The sequence below is a fragment of the Ixodes scapularis genome, unplaced genomic scaffold (genome assembly GCF_016920785.2).
Source record: "Ixodes scapularis isolate PalLabHiFi unplaced genomic scaffold, ASM1692078v2 PGA_scaffold8__174_contigs__length_109621045, whole genome shotgun sequence".
NCBI classification, from domain to species: domain Eukaryota; kingdom Metazoa; phylum Arthropoda; class Arachnida; order Ixodida; family Ixodidae; genus Ixodes; species Ixodes scapularis.
Window position 1 is genome coordinate 47,148,249 of NW_024609883.1, and position 21,055 is coordinate 47,169,303.

Genomic DNA, 21,055 nt, shown 5'->3' on the forward strand with positions numbered 1-21,055 from the left:
TGGGCAGAGGACAAGGAGCATTGTGAGGAGTATGGGCGCATGCTCAATGCGGACCCTGCAAAGGTGTCCATGAAGGCGAAGAAGCGGGGACTGCCACAGGTGAGGCTCCTTGCAGTCAACTCGGATGCGATTGAACCTCTCTGTACACCTTTCTGAATGAAGCTCTGTGGGTAAAGACTTAAGCAGAGAGCATAAAATTGTAAGCGCTGACATCGATATTCTTGAGAGATAGAGAAACCAGAAACATCAAGATAAAAAGCAGGCAAAATGTTACCGATGTTCACAGTACCGCGACGAGTTGAAGTTGTTTGAGTGCTCGTCAGCCCTATTTATTTCTGAACAATACATGATGCCGGTGTTTTTGTGTAATATACAACTAGTTTGACACTAAATACAAGCATTGAGGGTACCGTTTTCCTGTTTCTTCATGCATATTGAAGCATTGCCAGCATTACGGTCCTGTCGGCACCGTTGATGTCTGCACAACGCCCCGTCGTTTCAAAGCGATCGAAATGCAGGGGACCTTAGACTCTACCATAAAAACTTGTAAGGACATCGGGGCAATTCCTCAAGACATTGCCCATCCTTTTTTTCTGGCTAAATATCCGTAAAACAAAAATTACGAAACATTGCCCCCCTCCCCATTCTCACGGGATGTCCGACAGGAATCTCGCCAATCGTGTGATTTGCGGTACCGGTACGTCTGACAAGCGGGTTTTTAACAGGTTCCTGCGTTTTTGTCTGCCATATGCGTGCGCGATATCAGCTCCTGTAGCACGCGATTCTCCACATGTATGTTCCATCGTGAAATATGAAACTGCTACATCCGCAATCTGAGGTATCCGTTCCTGTGACATGCCAGTTTGTAGTGGATTCCCGCATCTTTGTCCGTGACCTGCGCTCGCATATACACAAGAGGTCGCGGGTTGTTTTGTGTATATGTTGCATCATGAAATGCGATTTTGCTGTGTCTGCAATGTGCAATATTCGTTTCCGTGACGTGCAAGCTTGTAGCGGACTCGCGTTTTAATGCGAAAGCATTAACTGGTCCCATGGAGCGAGCCGACGTCATCAGTTTGAAGCGTGAAAACGGCACATAGTTTCCCTGACCCCAAAGGCCCCATTGGCTGGCGCGCGGCGACGTGGCTCCCATTGGCCGCTGTGTGCGTCAGTTTCAACGACTGCCGCCAGTTTCAACGACTGCCGCCAGATAGCGCTGCGTATCCGTGGCGCCAGCGCGCCGATAAAACTAACCGCTGCAACCCCATGCCACTACGGGCCCCGCCCCGGTTAAAACGGACACGTTGGCACGCGCTCGGAGGCTTCTGCTCGTCTCGCTGCCGACGGTATGGCACCGCCTCTAGCATCCACATTGTCGCCGGTGCTTCTACCACAGCTCGAAAACATTACTCGCACCATAAAACTCGGTGGATTACTCCGCGGCGATCCATTGGGCATTTATGCTTTCGCATTCACAACTCGTAAGAAGCGCTTAGTTGTCTTCCAACTTTTTTTGTCCACAATCTGTGCGCGCAATATTGTTTCCCATGACACCAAAGTTTGTATTGGGTTGTCGCACGTTGATTGCACCATGCACTTAAACCTGCTGCGTCCGTGATCTGTGGCATCCGTTCCCGTGAGATGCGAGTTCTAGGTAGATTTCTGCGAGTCCTTTGCACCGTGAAACGCGAGAATGCAGTGTCCACAACCTCGGTATCCTTTCCCGTGACATAGGAGTTGTTAGCTAATCACCCGCATGATTATCGTTTCATGAAACACGAATTCGTCGTGTCTGCAATCTGCGGTATCAGTTCCCGTGTCACGTCGTTTGTAGCGGGTGCCCCGGTGTTTATCATTAATATTTGATAAGTTTTACTGTGGCATTCCCTAAAGTAACCCAAGCAATGTTTTTCACCATCTATCTCTTCATTTTCGGTGGGCGTTCTTAAAGAATTTTAGGGTAGATTAATATATCAACTCTATTATGTGGCTGCTGCCATTTTTGCCGCTTGGGACGCAACTAGCGCTCTTCCGGCAGCCCCTACCAGTTAGAAATTTTCTTTTGTCTTTGGAAACGTACTTGGTGCGGCTCTTCCCCCTCGTCATTGTTTTGCGTGTCTTTTTATAGGAGACCCACGAGGCTGCACGCACGCTGAGCCGCCATGTTTTACTGTCTGATGATGATGATAGCACTCCGCAACCAAAGTCAAAACGAAACTATAACATATTGTAACAGTCGTGGTGCCTGGAGCACAATTCCGACTTGCGTTTACCGCGTCCTCCGAAGCGATTCCTCATTTTTTGCTGATGACATTGTAAAAGTGTCACCCCATTGACTGTTGCGATCTTGGCGATGGCATGGCATCGAGGCGAATGCTGCAGACGCCCATTCGGCCATAAGTCGCACAGCAGACAGACAGTCGGTGGGGACGAAAGCAGACTCTAGTCAGGATGTCGCGATGATGGCAGCCCTCGCAACCGCTCGCCCTTTTGCCGGCATTTCTAGGACCAACCGCCGGGATTGCGACATCCGACAGCATGACACATCTGCTACTGCGATGCCATTTGTTGTCACTTGGGAACCATTTTCGATACATGAGTGGGACGGGACAAGAAACACACCAGTCAGAGATTCATTTTGGGGCCCGCAGTTCATTTAAAAAGAATTTTACGCTTTGATGTCGGGTGGCACATCATTCAGGGCGAGACGAAATACCTTTGCGATCTTTGTCTCGCGCTTCGTTATTGTAGGCCTCCTACGTTGTGCTCGGTGGCGCGGAGAAGTGGCTGACTGGATGCTTCGGCTGCGTTTCAGCTGGGCACGCTGGGCGCGGGCAACCACTATGCGGAGATCCAGGTGGTGGAGGAGATCTTCGACAAGCACAACGCCTACAAGATGGGCATCGAGCGCTGCGGACAGGTGTGCGTGATGATCCACAGCGGCAGCCGGGGCTTCGGGCACCAGGTGGCCACCGGTGAGGGAAAGCTTCCGCAGACGCAGTCCAGCCGTTACGATTCCCTATGCCTGAGATCGGCCACAATACCACCTGCACATACCGTATTTACTCGCAGAATGAACGCACTTTTTTTTCCGAAAAATCGATGCAAAGTTAGGGGGGGCGTTCATTACGCGAAGTAAAATTTTTGCGTCGGTTATTTACTCGCATAATGAACGGACCTTTTATCCTGAAAAATCGAAGTAACTTCTTATCTCTCTGCGCGCGGCGCCCTACCCCGTAACCAAACTAAGCCGTGCAAAAAAAAAAATCCTTTGTTTTTGTTTTTTTAGTTCCTTGGGTTTTTTTTTTTTTTGTTGCCGCCTTTGCAAGCTGTTTTGTTTGCTTAAGCGTTGCTTAGGCGAGGGCTCTCCGCTTATCTTTCTTATCTCCTTGCGCGCGGCGCGCGATGCACGACCCCCGGGTAACCAAACTGGGCCATGCAAAGAAAAGAAGAAAAAAAAAAAGCTCCTCTTTTTCTTGTTTTTTTTCTCGGTTCCGTGGGTTGTTTTTCTTTTTGTTTCTTTTTGCTGCCTTTCGCAACCTGTTTCGTTTGCTCCGCTCCTCTTTGTTACCTCCTTGTGCGCGGGGCGCGACCCCCCCTAACCAAACTGCGTTGTGCAAAAAAAAAGAAAAAAAAAGCTCGTTTATTTTTGTTTTTTCCTAGTTCCGTGGATTTCTTTTTTTTCTTTTTGCCGCCTTTCGCAAGCTGTTTCGTTCGCTTAGAGCGCTTCTCCGCTTCTCTTTCTTACCTCCTTGCGCGGGGCGGCGCGCGAACCCAAAGTCCAGACTGCGCTGATCAAAAAAAAAAAAAAAAAAAAGCTCATCTCGCATGTTTTTTTTCTTGCTTCCGTTGGATCTTTGCGAATTTTTTTAACGTCTTTTGCAAGGCGTTTTGTTCGACCACGTTGCCCATGCATTCGCGACCTCGCTGCACCAGGATAGAAAAGTGCGTTCATTTCGCGCGCGTGGGAGGAGGGGGCCAAATTTTGACCTCCGAGTTGGGGGTGCGTTTATTACGCGAGTGAAAAAAAAATCGAAATTTCGACAGCCGACTTGGGAGGTGCGTTCATTACGCGAGTGCGTTCATTGTGCGAGTAAATACGGTACACACTCAAGGCCCCTATGCACATTTGCGCTTGAGCACGGTGCGTTCTGCAGCGGCAAGCGGACGCGTTGCATTGCAAAGAGTCGTGCACGCTTGAGCACGGCAGCACGTTGGCGAATAGCGATGGTGTTGAAGTGTTTGATCTTGGGACTATCCCGCTGGCTTCTCTGAGATTCTGTCAAACTCAAACCCTCGCTGCCTTGGAAAGAGCAGTCCCCACTGCTGCGTAAAACAAAAAAGCGAGTTCTTTGAGTGGTGAAGCAGATACGCCTCGTCAAGTGGCGCGAACGAACATGTGACCCTCCTCTCACGGCTTCTGCAAGTTGAGCGAGCGTCTATTCTCTTGCGTCGCGCTACCGAGTGTCGGGGATGGCGTGCGCTCTACTGCAAGCGACCGCTCCTGGTCTCAAGGGCACTGCAACACATACAGATGCAATTGTGTGTATGGGCCTCCACTCAAACGCACTCACTCACATACACTTGGAACAAAGGACGCAAAAATTATGGTTTGTTGCAAACTTAACATAATCAGACGTGTTAAACCACTTGCTTTGATAGTCTTTTTATGGTCATAACTCAGTCTACGGGCTCTAAGCATCCTAAAAAACCAAACATTACATTTTTGCGTGACCAATTTCTTTGTTAAAATCTCTATCAAAGATTGATGACCCCAGAACTTCCTCTGAAACCGGAGAGCACCATCAGACGAGGACAAGGGCTTCTCCTCGTCCGACAGTGCCTTCTGGTTTCAGCGATACTTCCGATAATCAATCATCAGTACCAAGGAATCGGCCTTGCTTAGGTGTAATGTTTGGTTTTTTAGGGTGCTTGAGCCCATAGACCGAGTTATGACCATAAAAAGACTCAAAGAAAGGGGTGTGGTGCCCCATTTAACACGTCCGATTGCACCAGGTTTGCAACTGACCATAATACTTGCATCTTTGCTCTGCTACTATTCAGTTCACTGTGAAAACGCAGACTTTTCGTTGAGCAGTTAGTACACAAGCTCCTTTCTTACCCATTCTACAAAAACCCTAAACATGGCAAATATAGTAATGCGGTTAAATCTCGTTGATTCTAACTCGAGGGGGACTCCCCCGGCCAAGACGGGACGTCTGATCACCCTGTGTTTGAGTGAGTAAGCAAGCAAATAATTTTCACATGCATACCTGCAAAGGTTGTTTGGTTGTAAAAATTGTTTTTCGGACTCCAGTGAAGCAGTAATTGGCAGCCGAGAGCATGCGTGAGCAGCGAGAAGCCCGTTCATTTCATATTGTGAAATTTTGTGCTAGTGAAATGTTTAAAAAACTTGCACTTTGCGAAATTCGCTAACTATAGAGCCCGCAAAGATGGTCGTTTGCAGTATGCCAACTCATAACAAAAACATACTATATCACTCCAAATTGTGCAGTTTTGTGCCAACTGACTAGGGGCAATCCTTCTGTAGAGTTGCTTACAGTATCTGCAAGTGTCCAGCTTGATGCATTGTCGTGCCCCGTTGCAGATGCCCTGGTGGCAATGGAGAAGGCGATGAAGCGTGACCAGATTGAGGTGAATGACCGCCAGCTGGCCTGCGCCATGATCCGGTCTCCAGAGGGACAGGACTACCTCAAGTCAATGGCGGCTGCCGCAAACTTCGCTTGGGTCAACCGCAGCAGCATGACCTTCCTCAGCCGCCAGGTGAAGCCAAGGGGCTTGATTGACGTCCTCTCTATTGATGCTCGGTGATGCTGACCTTCTGGGTCAGCACGGACATGCAACCACTTGACTTCTTATATAGCCTCATTTTTTTATTTTGTTGCAAGTCTCGTAATTTATACAGATATACCATAATATGCCGAGTCATCTCCCATCCCGAGTCAATGCTCACCCCACTTTTTGGGGGAATATATATTTCCAAAAAAAATGCAGTGCTCTCGCCCGCCCCTACAAGTACCCCAACGCGGAGTCCGCGATCCACGAACATTCGTACTACCCAAGTGACGCGGCTGTGCGGACCTTGCAGTTGGAGAACGTCCACAACAAAGTAAAACGCAGTTCAGAAGGACACTTCACTTTGTTTACCCATTTTCTCCCCGATTTCCGCGAGCCCGAAGTCTGAGTGCATGCGTGCAAAAGAAAAGCGATGGAGATAACAAAATTAAACTTGATTTCGCTTACAAAAAAGGTTGTTCAGACAAAACAAACAAACAAAAAAAAACTGGAATATAACACAAGCATTAACCCATTCAGGGATTGCGAGGTCAGCGAACGCTCCATATCCTGGGAATGTAACCACAGAGTGTAAGGTCAAAGTCCACCTCCACCAAAATAAGCTTCCCACAAGTATCCAATCATTCTTCTAGAATGTAGTGACTGTGGTTGGTAAGGTTGTGCAATGTTTTGAACAAAGCCAACTGGTAAATAGAGAATGCTGTAATGCCACACAGACGTTTCTAAAGTGTCCCACTTCGAGCTCAGTGTTTGTAGTGTCGTCCACGCCACGCAGCAACGCCACATCAACCCACAATGATAGCACGCCATGCAAGAACACGCATGTATGCACCAAATAATAAAGTTGCACAAGAGTCTGCTCCTTGTGACTGACAAGGTGCCTGACTTTGCCCGATGCCCAAGCATTTACCAACGTGACCACCGGCTTCCCTAGCATTGCGCTTCATCGCTTTTGCTCGTTGCGCCAGATGTATTTTTTTATTGTCTAGTTGATAATTTTTTTCTTTTTTTATCTAAAGAGGGAGAGCATGCGGTTTTAGAAACGTGCTTTCATGGAACAGACATTCGTGCTGCATGCAGTTTTCATTGCGCGTATGCAGGCAAGACTTTGCGGTAGTAAGACATTCTTTTAATAAACAATAAAACTGGTTTTGAGTTTAAGGTGGGACTAGGGTACTTAAAGGGACCATGAAATGACCTTTTTACTTTTTCCAGATAACTTTTACATTAAACCGTCAATGTTCACTGAATGCCGAACAGGCATCCGTTTTCGTCTCGGTTTATTAACTTTTACACAAAAAATTATTGAAATATCGACTTTTTCATTCTCTCCAACTGACCGCAAAAGAAGCCGTGACGTAGACCGTTTCCGGAACCGGAAGTTCTCTCGGCAGTAGGAGAATGGGAGTGTTAGCGGCAACGAGTTGGGGTGCGCCGGTAGGTTTTACTGCGCTGATGTCACCGACGTATTTCCTGAATCGGCGCCTCTCATCGCCGCATTGGCCGCATCGCAGCTGAGCGAAATTCAATGAGATATGTTGCGCTACAGCGACAGCATGGGACTAGTCCCATACGCCGGTATGCCTGTTGGGAAGTGCAGCGAGTCTTGTCACCACCCCGTCATTGTTGGCAGAAGGGCCGGCCAGTGTCAGTCGTTTGCAAAGCGACGTAGATGGCGTTTTTCGCGGCCTCGGAGATGCAGGAGCGAGCCGACGTTAAAAAAGATACGTTTGAACTACGAGTGTCAGCAAGAGCCACGTAAATACCTGTTTACACTCGGAGCGGACGCGCGCGCTTGATGGAAGTCTTGTATTCGCGCTGTTGGTAAGCGCTTCGGGACCGTTCTTTTACGATTGCAACTCGATACTGACGCGACACTCGGCAAAGAAAGGTTGGACCGGGGTCGACAGTGACGTGCAGTCTGTCAGAATAAAAATGGCATACCAATAACAAAGTGTACATACCGTGTTACGAAGGCAATCCATACGGCGTTTATTTCAGCTCTATATCACACAAAACAAGAAGATAGAATCGACGAGAGTCCCTTTTCGACGAGTGTTCGTCAACACTGCCTCGGAAAACAAGGGGAAGAGATTGACCTCCTCACCTCTTAATCTAGAATTGAGGTCAGTGATCAAACTATAATACGGGAAGGGTCCACAAGGGTCGCGCGGGCATATTCCATTTAGCACGCCAGCCGGTCGTAGGCAGACGGTCTTGCGACGAAGCAACGCAGCGCCGAGTCGGAATGCCTGCTAGGCCTATACGCTTCGTCGGAGTCGGTGAATCCAGCGTTCTTGTTCGTCGTGGTCTGTTTTAAGTACTGTTTTCTTGCTGCTTGAAGTCGGCACGCGCGGGAAGAACACGTAGAAAAATAAACGTTCAGTCAGTCAGAGTTTTGAGAGGAAGGAAAACAAAGAAAATAAATGTTCGTCGGTCGCCGTCACCCAAGTAACTGGCGGCCCTGCCCTACTGCGCACGCGCAGTAGTTGCTTCGTTTACCACACGATAGATGGCGCTTGGCTCTCAGCATTATCAAATTTGGCAATTTTCGCCACACATCTATAATTATGCTACAAAATGTGGATCTGAATATTATTTAACAAAACTTTTAGGAAACATTCGCCGGCTATTTATTGTTTACGATCGCGGTGCTGGTGAGGTAGGCTCTTACCCAATAGGCGATGTGGATTCGGGTGACGTGCACCGATTCTGCGTATGCATCGTAGTGAACAGGCGAAGAAGGAAGGCGCAAAAGAGTCCAGTTTTCTTTTAAAAGTTCTATAGCAAATAATTTTTTTGGGCTCCCTATTTTTGTGTTTTTGTGTTTCTTTTCACACCTTTTACGACGTGCGGTGGATGAAACTCGATTTTAAAATCATTTCATGGTCCCTTTAAGGCGAGACGCGGGTCTTAAAATGGTAAAAAATCGCGAAATTTGGGGTTTTTCAAAAATCACATGTTTGGATAGAATATAGTCTGAAGTACCTGCCTGCGAAGTTTCAATGTCCTATTCGACGTCTAAGTATAAAAAAAACTATAAATACGATGCCTCCGCGACGCTCAAATCGCGAATCAAACGCAAAAAATAGTCAAACTGCGCGCCCGCGTCGCTTCACGACCGATCGTCGGATCGCGGCCATCTTGGTCTTGTTGGAGAGCTGGTTCTCTTCCCTACGTCCTCATCCCACTCACTATCGCGACAACCTTGGAGAGCGTCCGCATTCCACGTGTTTTCACGACCGGAATAACGATTGCTCATTGGCCCGCGCGCGTACGTCACGGGTACGTCGTGCCGCGCGCGCCTGTCATAGGCCAAGACGCGCCCCTTTCCACTTTTGCTCCTTTCCTCCTCTTGGCGCGCGCGCCTCCAGCAGCGCATGGGGATCGTGGAGAAGCGTCGTCTGCTTCGTTTTGGCCCGTCGCTTTGTTCGTTCCGCGGCTGAGTGCACGTTTTTCGAAATCGTTTACGTTCGCGCGTTCGCGTCGGACATCGTTGGTTTCTCGCTACGAAGTTGCGGGAGTTTTATTTCGAGCGATCGAGATGCCGGGGGACTCTCGATTGAAAGAGAGTATGCGGCGGACGTTCGGGAGGAAGACGCGACGTGCGTGGAACAAGCGGAAGACAACACCTGCAAGTGCGCCGCTACGATCTGCGCCACTGCCGAACGCATTGGATCTGCCGGGACCATCGGCTAGCCTTCCCGTTGACGATGCTGCGGCCTCAAGCTCTGGTCCGGATGGCTCAAGTTTTGCCGGCACCACTCGCGTCGACTCTACCTACTACTCCACGGCCGAGCAAGCGCAGCGCGCCGAGCGATCGGAGCAAAGCAAGCGCAGTTTATCGGAGAAGTCGGCGACCCAGCGGAAGTTCGATCTGCTTGAAGTCAACGGATCATGCCAAACAAGCGATGCCGGGACCCAGTTTGTCATCGTCGACATGAAAGTCCTCAACGACCTCTTCGCGCACGCGAGGTGTGGAAGCTGCTGTGTGGGATCTCTCACGCTCAGCAAGGCCGCGGACAAGGAGTACGGCTTGGCCGTCAAGCTTGTGCTCGTCTGCAGCACTTGCGACTTCCAGAAGAAGCAGTTCTTTTCTCCCAGGGTTGCTGGAACAGCGAAGATCACTCCCTTTGAAGTGAACATGAGGGCCATGAAGGGGATCCAATCCATTGGCAAAGGAGTGACAGCCTTGGCAGACTTCTGTGCCTCCATGAACATTTCTCATCGGGGCCTGCACCACAAGACGTACCAGGGACACCTGAAAACGCTTGTGCGGGCATGTGAGAATGCAGCAACCGACAGTGAAGCTGCCAGTGTTGCTGTCGTCAAGGGGCTCTACACAGGCTTTATGAACCCCATTGGCAACATCGATGTCATCTTCGACGGATCATGGATGACCCGAGGACGCAGCTCCCACATTGGTGTAGGCTGCATTGTGGAGTTGTACTCTGGCCTCGTCATCGACCATGTTGTGTACTCCAACTTCTGCCTTGGATGTGCCTTGGGACCGGAGCCCGAGGACGATGGCTACAGCGACTGGTACGCAACCCACGACTGCCAGAGGAACATTGACTGCAATGCTGGCCGTATGGAGGTGGAGGCTGCGCTCACAATGTTCCAGAGGTCTCTGACCAAGCATGGTCTCCGCTACACCACCGTCCTTTCGGATGGGGACAGCCGGACATTCCATGCCTTGTCTGAAGCGAAGGTTTACGGCTTCATCAAGATAGAGAAGAAGGATTGCGTGAACCACGTCCACAAGCGGATGGGAGCTGCCTTGCGCAACGTTGTTGAGAAGAAGAAGGCACAAGGCGAGTCACTTGGTGGGAGAGGAAAGCTGACACAGGAAAAGATCAAGAAGATCACCAACTATTACGGCTATGCTCTCAGGAGCAACAGCCATGACGTTCCAGGGATGAAGAGGGCGGTGGAAGCCACACTCCTGCACATGACCTCAACAGACAGCGCCCCAGACCACAGCAAGTGCCCCGAGGGAGCGGAGTCCTGGTGCAAGTACAACAGGGCCTTGGCAAACAGTGAGCCTCCGCCGCCGCACAAGAATCCTCTTCCGGATTGCGTTCGGGCTGCACTTGAGCCAGTGTTTGAAAGGCTCAGCAATGAAGACCTGTTGGCACGGTGTAGTGAGGGAAAGACGCAGAATGCCAGTGAGAGCCTGCATTCGGTGATCTGGACGCAGACTTCAAAGAATGCGAATGCCTCCCTGGACAGCGTGAAGAGGGCTGCGGCTGAAGCTGTTGCTGTCTACAACCAGGGAAGGAGAGCGACCAACGAGTCCATTGCTGCAGGCCTGGGCTACGCCACCGGTGACTGCCTTGTCCGCCGAAGCATCGAAAAGGACAGTCTCCGTTTACGTAAAGCAAACGCGGTGCACCAGAGCAGCAGTAGCGTGAAGGAGAGGTTTTCCAAGCGACACCAGGCAGGAGCATCACGGGATTACAGCCCAGGACAGCTGTAATGGCTTTTTCCAGTGCCATGTGGAACAAAAGGCCCTTTTCAGGGCCAAACAAAATTACGTTTGGAGCTTGAAACTCTTGCTCGCCTCTCCCGTTGTCCAAAGTTGTCGGCTCATCACTTTAGAAGCAATTTTTAGCCTATATCAGTAATTCTTCACCATTTTTGCAATCTTCTCAAAAACAAATTATTGCAATTTTTAAAATGATTTGTTCAGAATGCACTACACTACATCTTGATAACTATTATTGCATAAGGGTTTTCACATAATTTATTGTAGTCAGCGTCGAAACAGGAAAATGTGATTTTATCAACATTTCACTCGTTCTTTACTTCTTTCATATTTTTTTCCTAATGTTCCCATAAATGGATTACATCATCTTTTATGTCAAGTTGTTCATGAAGACTTACACTACACCTTGGTGGCAATTATTATTTATCATTGTTCACACAATTTTCTATGTTCAATGTCAAAACTTTAACTTTGATTTTCTCATCTTCATGTTTTTTGTCAACGTGCTTAGCCTTACGGGGGTTTTCATGAGGTTTTTATCGTAGCATTTTGAAACTTTTTATACCGTTTTATTCAGAAAGGACTGGACTATGGAGTAAAGCTATTTTTTTGCAGTTTATAATGACAACGAAAATTTTATGATAAATAATGCGACCTCATTAGTGTCATAATTAGTATAATTAGTACATTTTTATATTATAATGTAATTTTGTGAAAATATAAATAGCTTTATAATGCATGGCAGACCTTTAGCTATGCATCTACATCAATAAAAAAATTATTTTGTGTTCGAAATGGCCTTAACGACCCGTAAGAAATTAACCAAATTAGGCAACACTATTTTTTATAACTTGAAAACTAATTGAGATATTTTGAAACTGGTTTCATATTTGAATTGAGGAAGAAGGAACACATATGCACAGTGATTTTCATTAGTATAGCTGCAAAAATAAAATAGTCCATTTTAGAACCAGTGTCTCGCCTTAAATATGTTTTTTTATTTATAGAGATACCTTGCTGAAAGTTGGCATGCATATGTATCACTGGATGGTGATTTCAAATCTGCAGTTGAATTTCAGATATCTCTTTTAGAACAAAAGATATTCAAAATATAAAATTCCAAAAAGGTAATTTTTTACGGGTCGTTATGGTAATTTCACATCAAAAAATTTATATTTTAACAATATGCAGTGATTTCCAAGGGTTCACCATATATCCTAAAGCTAATTGAATGTTTATAAAGCCATTTTGTCTACCAGAAATAAATCATGGAATTTCAAAGCAAAAACTTGTCACTAGATAATCCACGTTTCAGCTAATTACTTTTGATCTATTGACTCTAGACGAAAAAGGAAAGCTTTAGGATACACCTCAGTTGTTACTGAAAACAATGATACCAAGCTTACTGAAATCCGCCCATGCAAACATTATGAAAACTTCCGTAAGGCAACGGCTCTAGACAAAAAAAGACAGAAGTTTCACCGATGTTGGGACTTTTATATATCAAGTCTAGAGAAAAAAGAAAAGCTTCAGGGTGCAGTTCAGTTGTTGCTGAAAACAACAACACCAAATTTATTGCAATCGGCTTATGGAAACATAATCAAAACCTCCGTAGAAAAATGGCACCTGACAAAGAAAAAAAAAAAAAACATGAAACCACGAAATCAGTTCAGTAGTATCCGATGTGCGCACACGGTCATAGCAGTCCTGGGCTGTAGTCCTGGGTCCTGGCAGGCTTGTCTCTTGGCCATCCTCTTCTTCACCTTTTCACTCTCAGAGTGAGCCTTGTTGGCCTTGCGAAGCCTCCGCCTGTCCTTCTCAAGGCTCCTGCGAATCAGGCAGCTACCTGTGCTGTAGCCAAGCTGTGCTGCTACAGCCTTGCTCGTCTTGGCCATTCCCTGGTTGAAGCGTGACACGGCTTCAGCGACAGCCCTCTCCACTGACAGCAGAGAGTCATGTGTGTTCTTAGAGCTCTGGCCCCAGATCACAGAGTGTAGGCACTCTATGGCGTTCTGTGTCATGCCATCACTGCAGCGCTTCAGGAGTGCCCGGTCGCCCAGCCTCTCAAAGACTGGCTCCAGCGCAGTGCGAACAAAGCCTGGCAGTGGGTTCTTGTGTGGTGGTGGCTCCTCATGGTTGGCCAGTGCCCGGTTGTAGGAGCACCAGGAACTGTCCCCCTCGGGACAGTGGCTGTGGTCCGGGGCTTCATCTGTCGACGTCATGTGCAACAAAGTTGCTTGCACTGCCCTTTCCATCCCTGGCACATCATGCTTGTGGCTTCTCAAGGCGTACCCATAGTAGTTTGTTATTTTTTTTATCTTGTCCTGGGTCAGTTTTCCCTTTCCTCCGAGCGACTCTCCCTGTGCCTTCTTCTTCTCCACCAGGGTACGAAGAGCTGCTACCATCCGCTTGTGTACATGGTTCAGGCAGTCTTTTTTTCTCAATGTCGAGGTATCCATAGACGCTGTCTTGTGTCAGGGCATGGAAGGTGCGGCTGTCACCATCGGAAAAGATGGTGGTGTAGCGCAGTCCATTCTTCGCCAGGGACCGCCTGAACAGAATGAGGGCTGCCTCGGTTTCCATACGTCCTGCATTGCAGTCAATGTTCTTCATGCACTTGTGGTTGATCACCCAGTCCCCATAGCTGTCGTCATCTGGGTCAGGTGCACCCTGGCAGCCACGGCAGTACCTTGAGAGGACAACGTGGTCCAGCACCAGGCCAGTGTACAGCTCGAGGATGCACCCCACTGCGATGTTGGAGTTGTGTCCGCGCGTCTTCCATGTGCCGTCAAAAATTATATCTACGTTTCCGGGAGGATTGAGGAAGCTCTCGTAGACGCCCTTCACCACCTCAACACTCGCTGCTTCTGTGGCTGTTGCTGCTGCCTGGCAAGCCTGCACCATGGTGTCCATGTGTCCCCTGAACGTCTTATGTTGAAGCCCTCGGTGGGAGAGGTTCAAGGTTGCACAGAAGTCTGCAAGCGCAGTCGCCCCCTTTCCTATGCTCTGTATTCCCTTCATCGCCCTCAAGTCGATCTCGAAGGGCGTAATCTTGGCTTCCCCGCCGACTCGTGGAGAAGAAAATCGACTCTCAGCGAAATCGCAGCTCGAACACATAAGGACCAACTTCACTGCCAGGCCGTATTGCCTCTCTTCGCGCTTCGAAAGTCCTACGGTAGCCATTCCGCACTTGCCGCATGCCGTGGACGCAAAGAGTTCTTGTAGCACTGTCATGTCCAGGATGACGTACTCCGTGTCGCGGTAGGTGTCGTCACTCTCCATGCAGACGTCGAGGAGCTCAAACTTCCGTGAAGTCGCCGACTGATCTGCCAACGAAGCCTTTCTGTCGTCCACACGTTGTTCGCGCTCCACGCACTCCTCCTCCGTGTAGAACACAGTGTCGATTCGATCCCTAGACGAACTTGGTCCAGCCACGTCCACGAGCGGAAAAGCGGCTTGAGGCATCGGTGAAGCTGTCGAGCACAAACCCGGTCCAGTCGCGTCCACCAACGGTAGAGCGGCTTGCGGCATGGCTTGCGGCATCGGCGAAGTCGAAGGTGTCGTTTTCCTCGATGTCGAGGTCTTCTTGTTCCAGGCACGTCTCCTCTTTGTGTTTAGTCTTTGCGTGCTGGCCTTCAAACGGGCGTCTCCAGCCATCAGAACTCGAAGCGAACTCGAAGCGCGCAGGCAGAACGAAACAAAGAACTACGACGCAGGAGGGCAAATATATACAAAAACGGAAAGCTAAGCAAAGTGGAGGTATCAAAATATTTACATGAACGATGCGAAGAAGACAGGGAACATACAAAGACACTAGGAAGCACAAGAAAAGCACTGAAAATATTGATATAGAAAGTGGAGAAATGCGAAGGCAGCGTGCGTCTCGAAGGGCGGAGCGAGCGAAAGCAGACGACGCGGGAGCTTGCGGAGCGACCGGGATGACGCGCCGGGGAAGCCAGGAGAGGAGGCGTGCGTTTCGGCCAATGAGAGAGCTGCGCCTTGGAGAAGCGCGCGCTTTGCCCAATCAGCGTCTTTCCTAGCGCTGGTGACGGCCTTTTGTGCGGCGTCGATGACGTCGTGGCCTTGAGGGGTACACCGCCTTGGAGCGCGGGAAAAATAAGCGCGGGAAACCAGCTTTCGAACAAGACCAAGATGGCTCCGATCGGATGAGCCGTTGCGGAGCTCCGACGGCTTGAAGTTTTAGAGTTTAGGCTTGAAGTCAGGTCTGTCAACGCTTACAAATTGTCATTAGTTTCATATTTAGAGATCGAATTGAGCATTTATATTTTGTGAGGAGATACTCTGGAATATGTAGACCTCAAAATCGTGAACTTTGAAAAAAGAATTTTTCGTGATTTTTTTATATTTTAAGACCCGCGTCCCACCTTAATGTATCTCCTGTACTGCCACATAGATATATACAAGAAGATGGGTGTATTTTAACTTTCTCTCCAAGTTGTGCTTATCCACCAAGACATGGCCCACCCCACTCTTTTATGAAGTTCAGGTGGCAGGGGGGTTGGCAATGACTGGACAATACGGTCAGTGCATATGTAAGACAATGTGGCTTGTGCATAGGGTTCTAAGAGCATGGTTCTGCGAAAGGCAATATGCTTGAGAGCATTAACGCAGCAAAAATTATGCTCCATCACATATATTGTCACAGGTGTGAGAGCATGGTCCTGCAAAAGGCACTGTGTACACAGGCACTAGTGCAGCAAAGGCATCCATAAGCTTACACTTCTATAATTGCGAGCACTCGTGACGATATGAGAGATGTGGTGTAGCTTTGGGGTGTATTTCCCCTCTTGGGCCGCAGCTTGATGTTTCACTTCTTGTCCCGCAAGGTTCAAGGGGCACTGACACCCCAAAGGTCATATTTTTTCGAAAAATGAAAAAGGCGCGCAAAGCCTTTTAAAACCCTTTTAAAAGGTGCGCAAAAAAATATATATATATTTTTGCGCGCCTTTTTATTTTTGGCGCCCTTTTCTCCTGCTTCTCACGTCCTCGCTTCTTTTGATTTGTGACGTCAAAAATCATGAAATTTAGAAGCTGCGTAGATGACATTTCTATAACATTTAATAACGCCAATCGTAAAACATGTTTTTTAACACAATTGCGAACGCATTACGACCCTTATTTTTGAAAAATCAAAAATCGGAGTCCGGTGTGATCTTGGATTTGTATCATCCTGGATTTGTATCCTCCCTTGGAAAGCTTGCCGGTGCTCGATGCACATAGCAGAGGATGGTCAGGGAGTCGGGGAATGGGACGAAAAAAATGTTTTTTCCCGGTCCACCGGTGCTTCTCTTTCGCTCCTCACCTCCTCGCTTCGGGTCGCGGTGGTTTGGAGGCGCGAAAGAAAGTTGACTCTCAGGACTCCGCTATATTTGACATCACGGCACTGGCGCGGATCGTGGGGGAACTTCAAAATTAGCATTTGGAAATTGTTTTTTTTTTTGCTTCACAAATATTGAATTACATAGTTTCAAATTTTAAGGGTAATGTCCCGGCATCGTTTTAAGTCGTTTCGGATAATAAAAAAAAATTATTTTTATGTGTCAGTGCCTTTTTAATTCCAGCAGAGTTCCAGTCACACAAGCAGTGCTTGGCGGAGGCCCAAACTGTAAATACATTTGTCCGCTTACAGCAAACTTTCAATGTTCCACTTCCTGCCTAAACAGGTAGCAAACTCGCGAGACGACGTCTGGGCGGCACAGTAGAAACCCAAAAACAATAGTCTGGGTCGTCTGCTTTCTTTTTTTTTTTTTTTTTTTTACGATGGCCTTGTCAAGCCTTTTTTTGCCCCGCAGGCGTTTGCCAAGGCGTACAACACTACCCCGGACGACCTGGACATGCACGTCATCTACGACGTGTCGCACAACATCGCCAAGGTGGAGCAGCATGTGGTGGACGGGAAGATGCGCACCCTGCTGGTGCACCGCAAGGGCTCCACCAGGGCCTTCCCGCCACACCACCCGCTCATCCCCGTGGACTACCAGGTGAGACACCTCCCGCTTCAAGCCATCTCGGTGAAGCACGCACTTTGTGTTTCTTTCAAGTACCGGCAACCATTGTCTCAAGGACGCGCGAGGAAAAGACGTGTGCCACGAGCGAGTGCTTTACTGCCATTCATTTCCAAGGGCTGCTCGTTTCAGTGATGCGCTGCCGTTTGCTTCCCAAGGCCATACGAGGCAAACTCCGGTCGTTGGCGCTTTTATTGCTACGTACGAGACAAATGCCTTTACGCCCGTTTCCTTCACAGCATCACGAAAGCGAGAGCGGTTTCGTGATTGAAGCCCACAGAGCCGAGTGTCATTTGTTGATCAACAGCAGAGTTTCATCTTGCCCCAACACTTCCTAAGTGAAAAGGTCATAATGCTCGATCTTATGTCACCTACCCTCAACAATTTGCAGTAGCTGCGACAGCACAGAAGCAAACTGTTATTAAACAAAAGAAAAGCTTAAAATATGAAGGCATTCCCTCGTCCATCTTCCAAATGTCTCGTATGCAGAATGCAAAAGCAATACATACACACATTTGCGCTGTATCGTGTGACTTCATGCTGTCGAGAGACATTAAGGGCCGACCTACAGAATATCTTCTGCCGCGCAGAAAATCCTTGCATGCCCTCCATTCTCCCGCATGCTCTACACGGATTTGGTGCTGAATTTCCGGCGTTGCCAAAGAAGTTTGATGAAAGGCAAAGATAAAGTACTAGCACTGGCGTCAGCATTGGGGCTTGCGTCCTCATTGATTGGACACTAATCTCAACCAAACGTCGAATTCACTGCTAAACTAACGACGTAAAAGCTTAGAAAGATTGAAGTTGAGTGAATTTGGTATTTGGCGTCATGCCTGACCATATTCTGTCTTTTTTTCCAGCTGACCGGCCAGCCCGTGCTGATAGGCGGTACGATGGGCACGTGCAGCTATGTGCTGACGGGCACAGAGCAGGGCATGAACGAGACGTTCGGCACGACATGCCACGGGGCCGGGCGGGCGCTCTCGCGGGCCAAGTCTAGGCGCAACCTCAACTACCAGGATGTGCTGGACAAGATGAACGAGATGGGCATTTCAATCCGGGTCGCCTCTCCCAAGTTGGTAATGGAGGAGGCTCCAGAGTCATACAAAAATGTGACTGACGTGGTGGACACGTGCCACGAGGCCGGCATCAGCCGCAAGTGCATCAAGCTCAGGCCTATCGCAGTCATTAAGGGGTGAAGATGAGCATTGAGTTGCCCATTACGGTCATCAAGGGCTGAAGATGTGCGTTGAGTTGTGCATCGGGGTGATCGAAGGCTGAAGATGTCCTTGAGTTGCTGCTCATCACGGTCATCAAGGGTTGAAGATCTGCATCAGATTACTCATCGGGGTCATCGAGTGCTGAAGATGTGCATCGAGCTGCCCATTGCAATCATCAAGGACTGAAGATGTGCACTGAGTTGTCCATCACAGTCATAAGTGCTGAACAAGAACAGCTTTGTCTCGGGCTGGACATGGACTCGAGGGCTGAAAATTGGTGGCGTTGTCTCGGGCCGAGATTAAACGAGGGGTGTCTTCCCGGGTTTGACCTGGACAATGGCTGTTTTCTTGGGAATTAAAAACAGCGCGAAAAGACGAGGTCCAGACAAAGACATATCTTGGGTTGTGCGAGTTTTGTCTGAAGCTAGGCATGGATGACAGTTGTCTTCGGTTAGATCTAAAGGCCCGTTCACACGATACATTTTTCTCGCGCATCTAGTGTCGCGAAATGTAGTTTCGCGAAATGGTTGCGCCGTCTGAACGAGTCTGAAAAGGATGCGCGCATCTAAAAAAAGTTGCGCGCACACCTCGCTTCTGGAGCGAGCTTTTGCTGAAACTTTGCCGAGTCCTGTCAATCACTCTGAGGGCGCCGCCAATGGCCGCTCAGAAATGCTCTCACGTGGCCTTTGAGGGGGGAGTGAGCTGTTTGAGAAGACCACTTCACTGCCGGTGTTGTAGCGGAGCCAAATTCGAAAAAAAACGAAACCACGAACGATGGATACTGCCGGCGCTTCCGCAAGCACGTCAAGCACCACTGAAGGAAAAGTGAGTAGCATATCGGAAAAAAAAAATCCAGCGATGGACGAAGACAATTAGCGGGAGTTGGCAAGATTAGAATAGTGCTCATAGCATTGTTGTCGCGACGATACCACTGGATAAGAGACCATCGAGTAAACTGGAACCAAGTTTTCAATTTGTTTACAAGCAAACATGAAACCATGTGCGCTCTCTGAAACAGCTGGCACAGTAAACTCGGGGCAGACATGGGCGCCAAAAAGTAACCTGATTGGGCACGTAGCGTTTCTATGAATACCATGTGCATTGATAGTAGCTTTGGCAATGAATTGGCTACGTACGGGCTTGGCGTTGGCACATGTCCTGCACGTACAGGTTGCCGCCTCAATCGGCTTGGCGCACACGCGAGATCGCTCCAAGTAGTGCAGTATGTGAGAAAAAAAAAATTAAAGTGAATTGACTGCATAAAATGCGCAAAGCAGGTCCCCAGATAAATATCGATCTGATTCGGAGCTCACTCGAAACAGTGCATCGGTGTGTGTTGTTGCACGTGAAGCGGTACGTGTGAACGAGCACATTTTGCGAAACTTGAGTCTCGAAACTTGCGCGCCTAAAAGATGCATCGTGTGAACAGACCTTAAGCATCTTTTGGGTGTGTTCCTGAGGCCTGGTTCGCACTTACAGCTAATCCGCTGCCGCCGAAGCGGAATCGGCCGCGGCAATGCATAGTGGACGCTACGCCCGGCGGCCGAATTCTTGGAAATTCGCCCGCCGATTCGCAAGTGTGGACAAGGTTTGAGGCTTGGGGTCTCCTGGTGAAGACACATAATTATCTTGAAGGAGTTTTAGGGAGCCTTAACTAGTGGTGGGAATAACTTGGTGAAAGGGAACGTGGATGAGGACAAAAAATCCAAAAATGTTCCGCATGTACTATCACAATCAGTATAACTGAACACCACTCACGCGGTACTCAATGCCCCATGTCGATTGTGCTGTGAACTATAAGGGCTCTGCAGAGGAGACACTGTCTTTAGCAATCGTTGCACCACTCTGCACTTCCGGATCGTCTTTTAGCGAAGAACGGTTGGTGGGAGTGCGGAACTGTTGACCACTAACCAAGAGCATTTTTCACTAGGAATGTGCATTAGCAAAAATAGCTTTATATACTGTAAACGACTTCATTTTTGCAAGGACCTAATTGTCGCGCATTGCCTACTATTCGCAAAAAATAGGTCCCGCGAACAATTGCGGTATAGTTTGACCCTTTCCCTACCATGGACGACCTAAGTTCGTCCACGCTGTTTGTACCACTACCCCCGAAGTCGAGCTGGGCTCGCCCACGTGGATTCGGGCTCCAATACGCTACCATGGACGAACTGGGCTAGTCCACATGTTTCTAGTGAGCTTTGCCGTGGACAGATGGCACTTCATGGTAAATAAGAACCTGGTAAATTTCTGAGTTTGGCAGAAAATTGTTCCAACGCAGGCAACTGGATTTAAAAATGGCGACGTCAACTTCTGGTCACCGAGTTCATAGTAACGATCTTGCCTCGAAATTGGATCGAAAACGAAGATATTGTGACATCTCTTCAGATTCAGAAGATGAAATTAATCTTTCATCAAACAGCGAGAGCAATGCAACTGAGTTATTGGATTTAAGCTCAGACGACTCCGATTCCGCTCCAGCCCCTCCACGTTTAGCGTTCACT

At 48.5% G+C, this 21,055-nt stretch overlaps 2 protein-coding genes across 2 annotated transcripts; both read left to right on the forward strand.

Annotated features, from left to right (window-relative positions):
* The first annotated feature begins 6 nt into the window (after positions 1-6).
* On the forward strand, positions 7-5,028 carry LOC121833569 (RNA-splicing ligase RtcB homolog). The gene is made up of 3 exons (XM_042286974.1): positions 7-99; positions 2,816-3,058; positions 5,017-5,028. Exons 1-3 carry the CDS (start codon positions 40-42, stop codon positions 5,026-5,028), a joined length of 315 nt encoding a protein of 104 aa, XP_042142908.1. The 5' UTR covers positions 7-39.
* A 586-nt stretch (positions 5,029-5,614) lies between these two features.
* On the forward strand, positions 5,615-18,885 carry LOC120839232 (RNA-splicing ligase RtcB homolog). The gene is made up of 4 exons (XM_040209488.2): positions 5,615-5,784; positions 17,119-17,307; positions 18,192-18,549; positions 18,591-18,885. The coding sequence occupies exons 1-3, from the start codon at positions 5,623-5,625 to the stop codon at positions 18,528-18,530; spliced, it is 690 nt and encodes a 229-aa protein (XP_040065422.2). The 5' UTR covers positions 5,615-5,622; the 3' UTR covers positions 18,531-18,549; positions 18,591-18,885.
* Positions 18,886-21,055: the final 2,170 nt, after the last annotated feature.

Bases quoted from the DNA above. Each gene is read 5' to 3' on its own strand.
- LOC120839232 (XM_040209488.2), top strand. From the start codon at position 5,623: ATGGAGAAGGCGATGAAGCGTGACCAGATTGAGGTGAATGACCGCCAG. The intron at 5,785-17,118 runs GTGAAGCCAAGG...TTTGCCCCGCAG, and splicing joins TGACCTTCCTCAGCCGCCAG to GCGTTTGCCAAGGCGTACAA. The intron at 17,308-18,191 runs GTGAGACACCTC...CTTTTTTTCCAG, and splicing joins TCATCCCCGTGGACTACCAG to CTGACCGGCCAGCCCGTGCT.
- LOC121833569 (XM_042286974.1), top strand. From the start codon at position 40: ATGCTCAATGCGGACCCTGCAAAGGTGTCCATGAAGGCGAAGAAGCGG. The intron at 100-2,815 runs GTGAGGCTCCTT...GCTGCGTTTCAG, and splicing joins AGAAGCGGGGACTGCCACAG to CTGGGCACGCTGGGCGCGGG.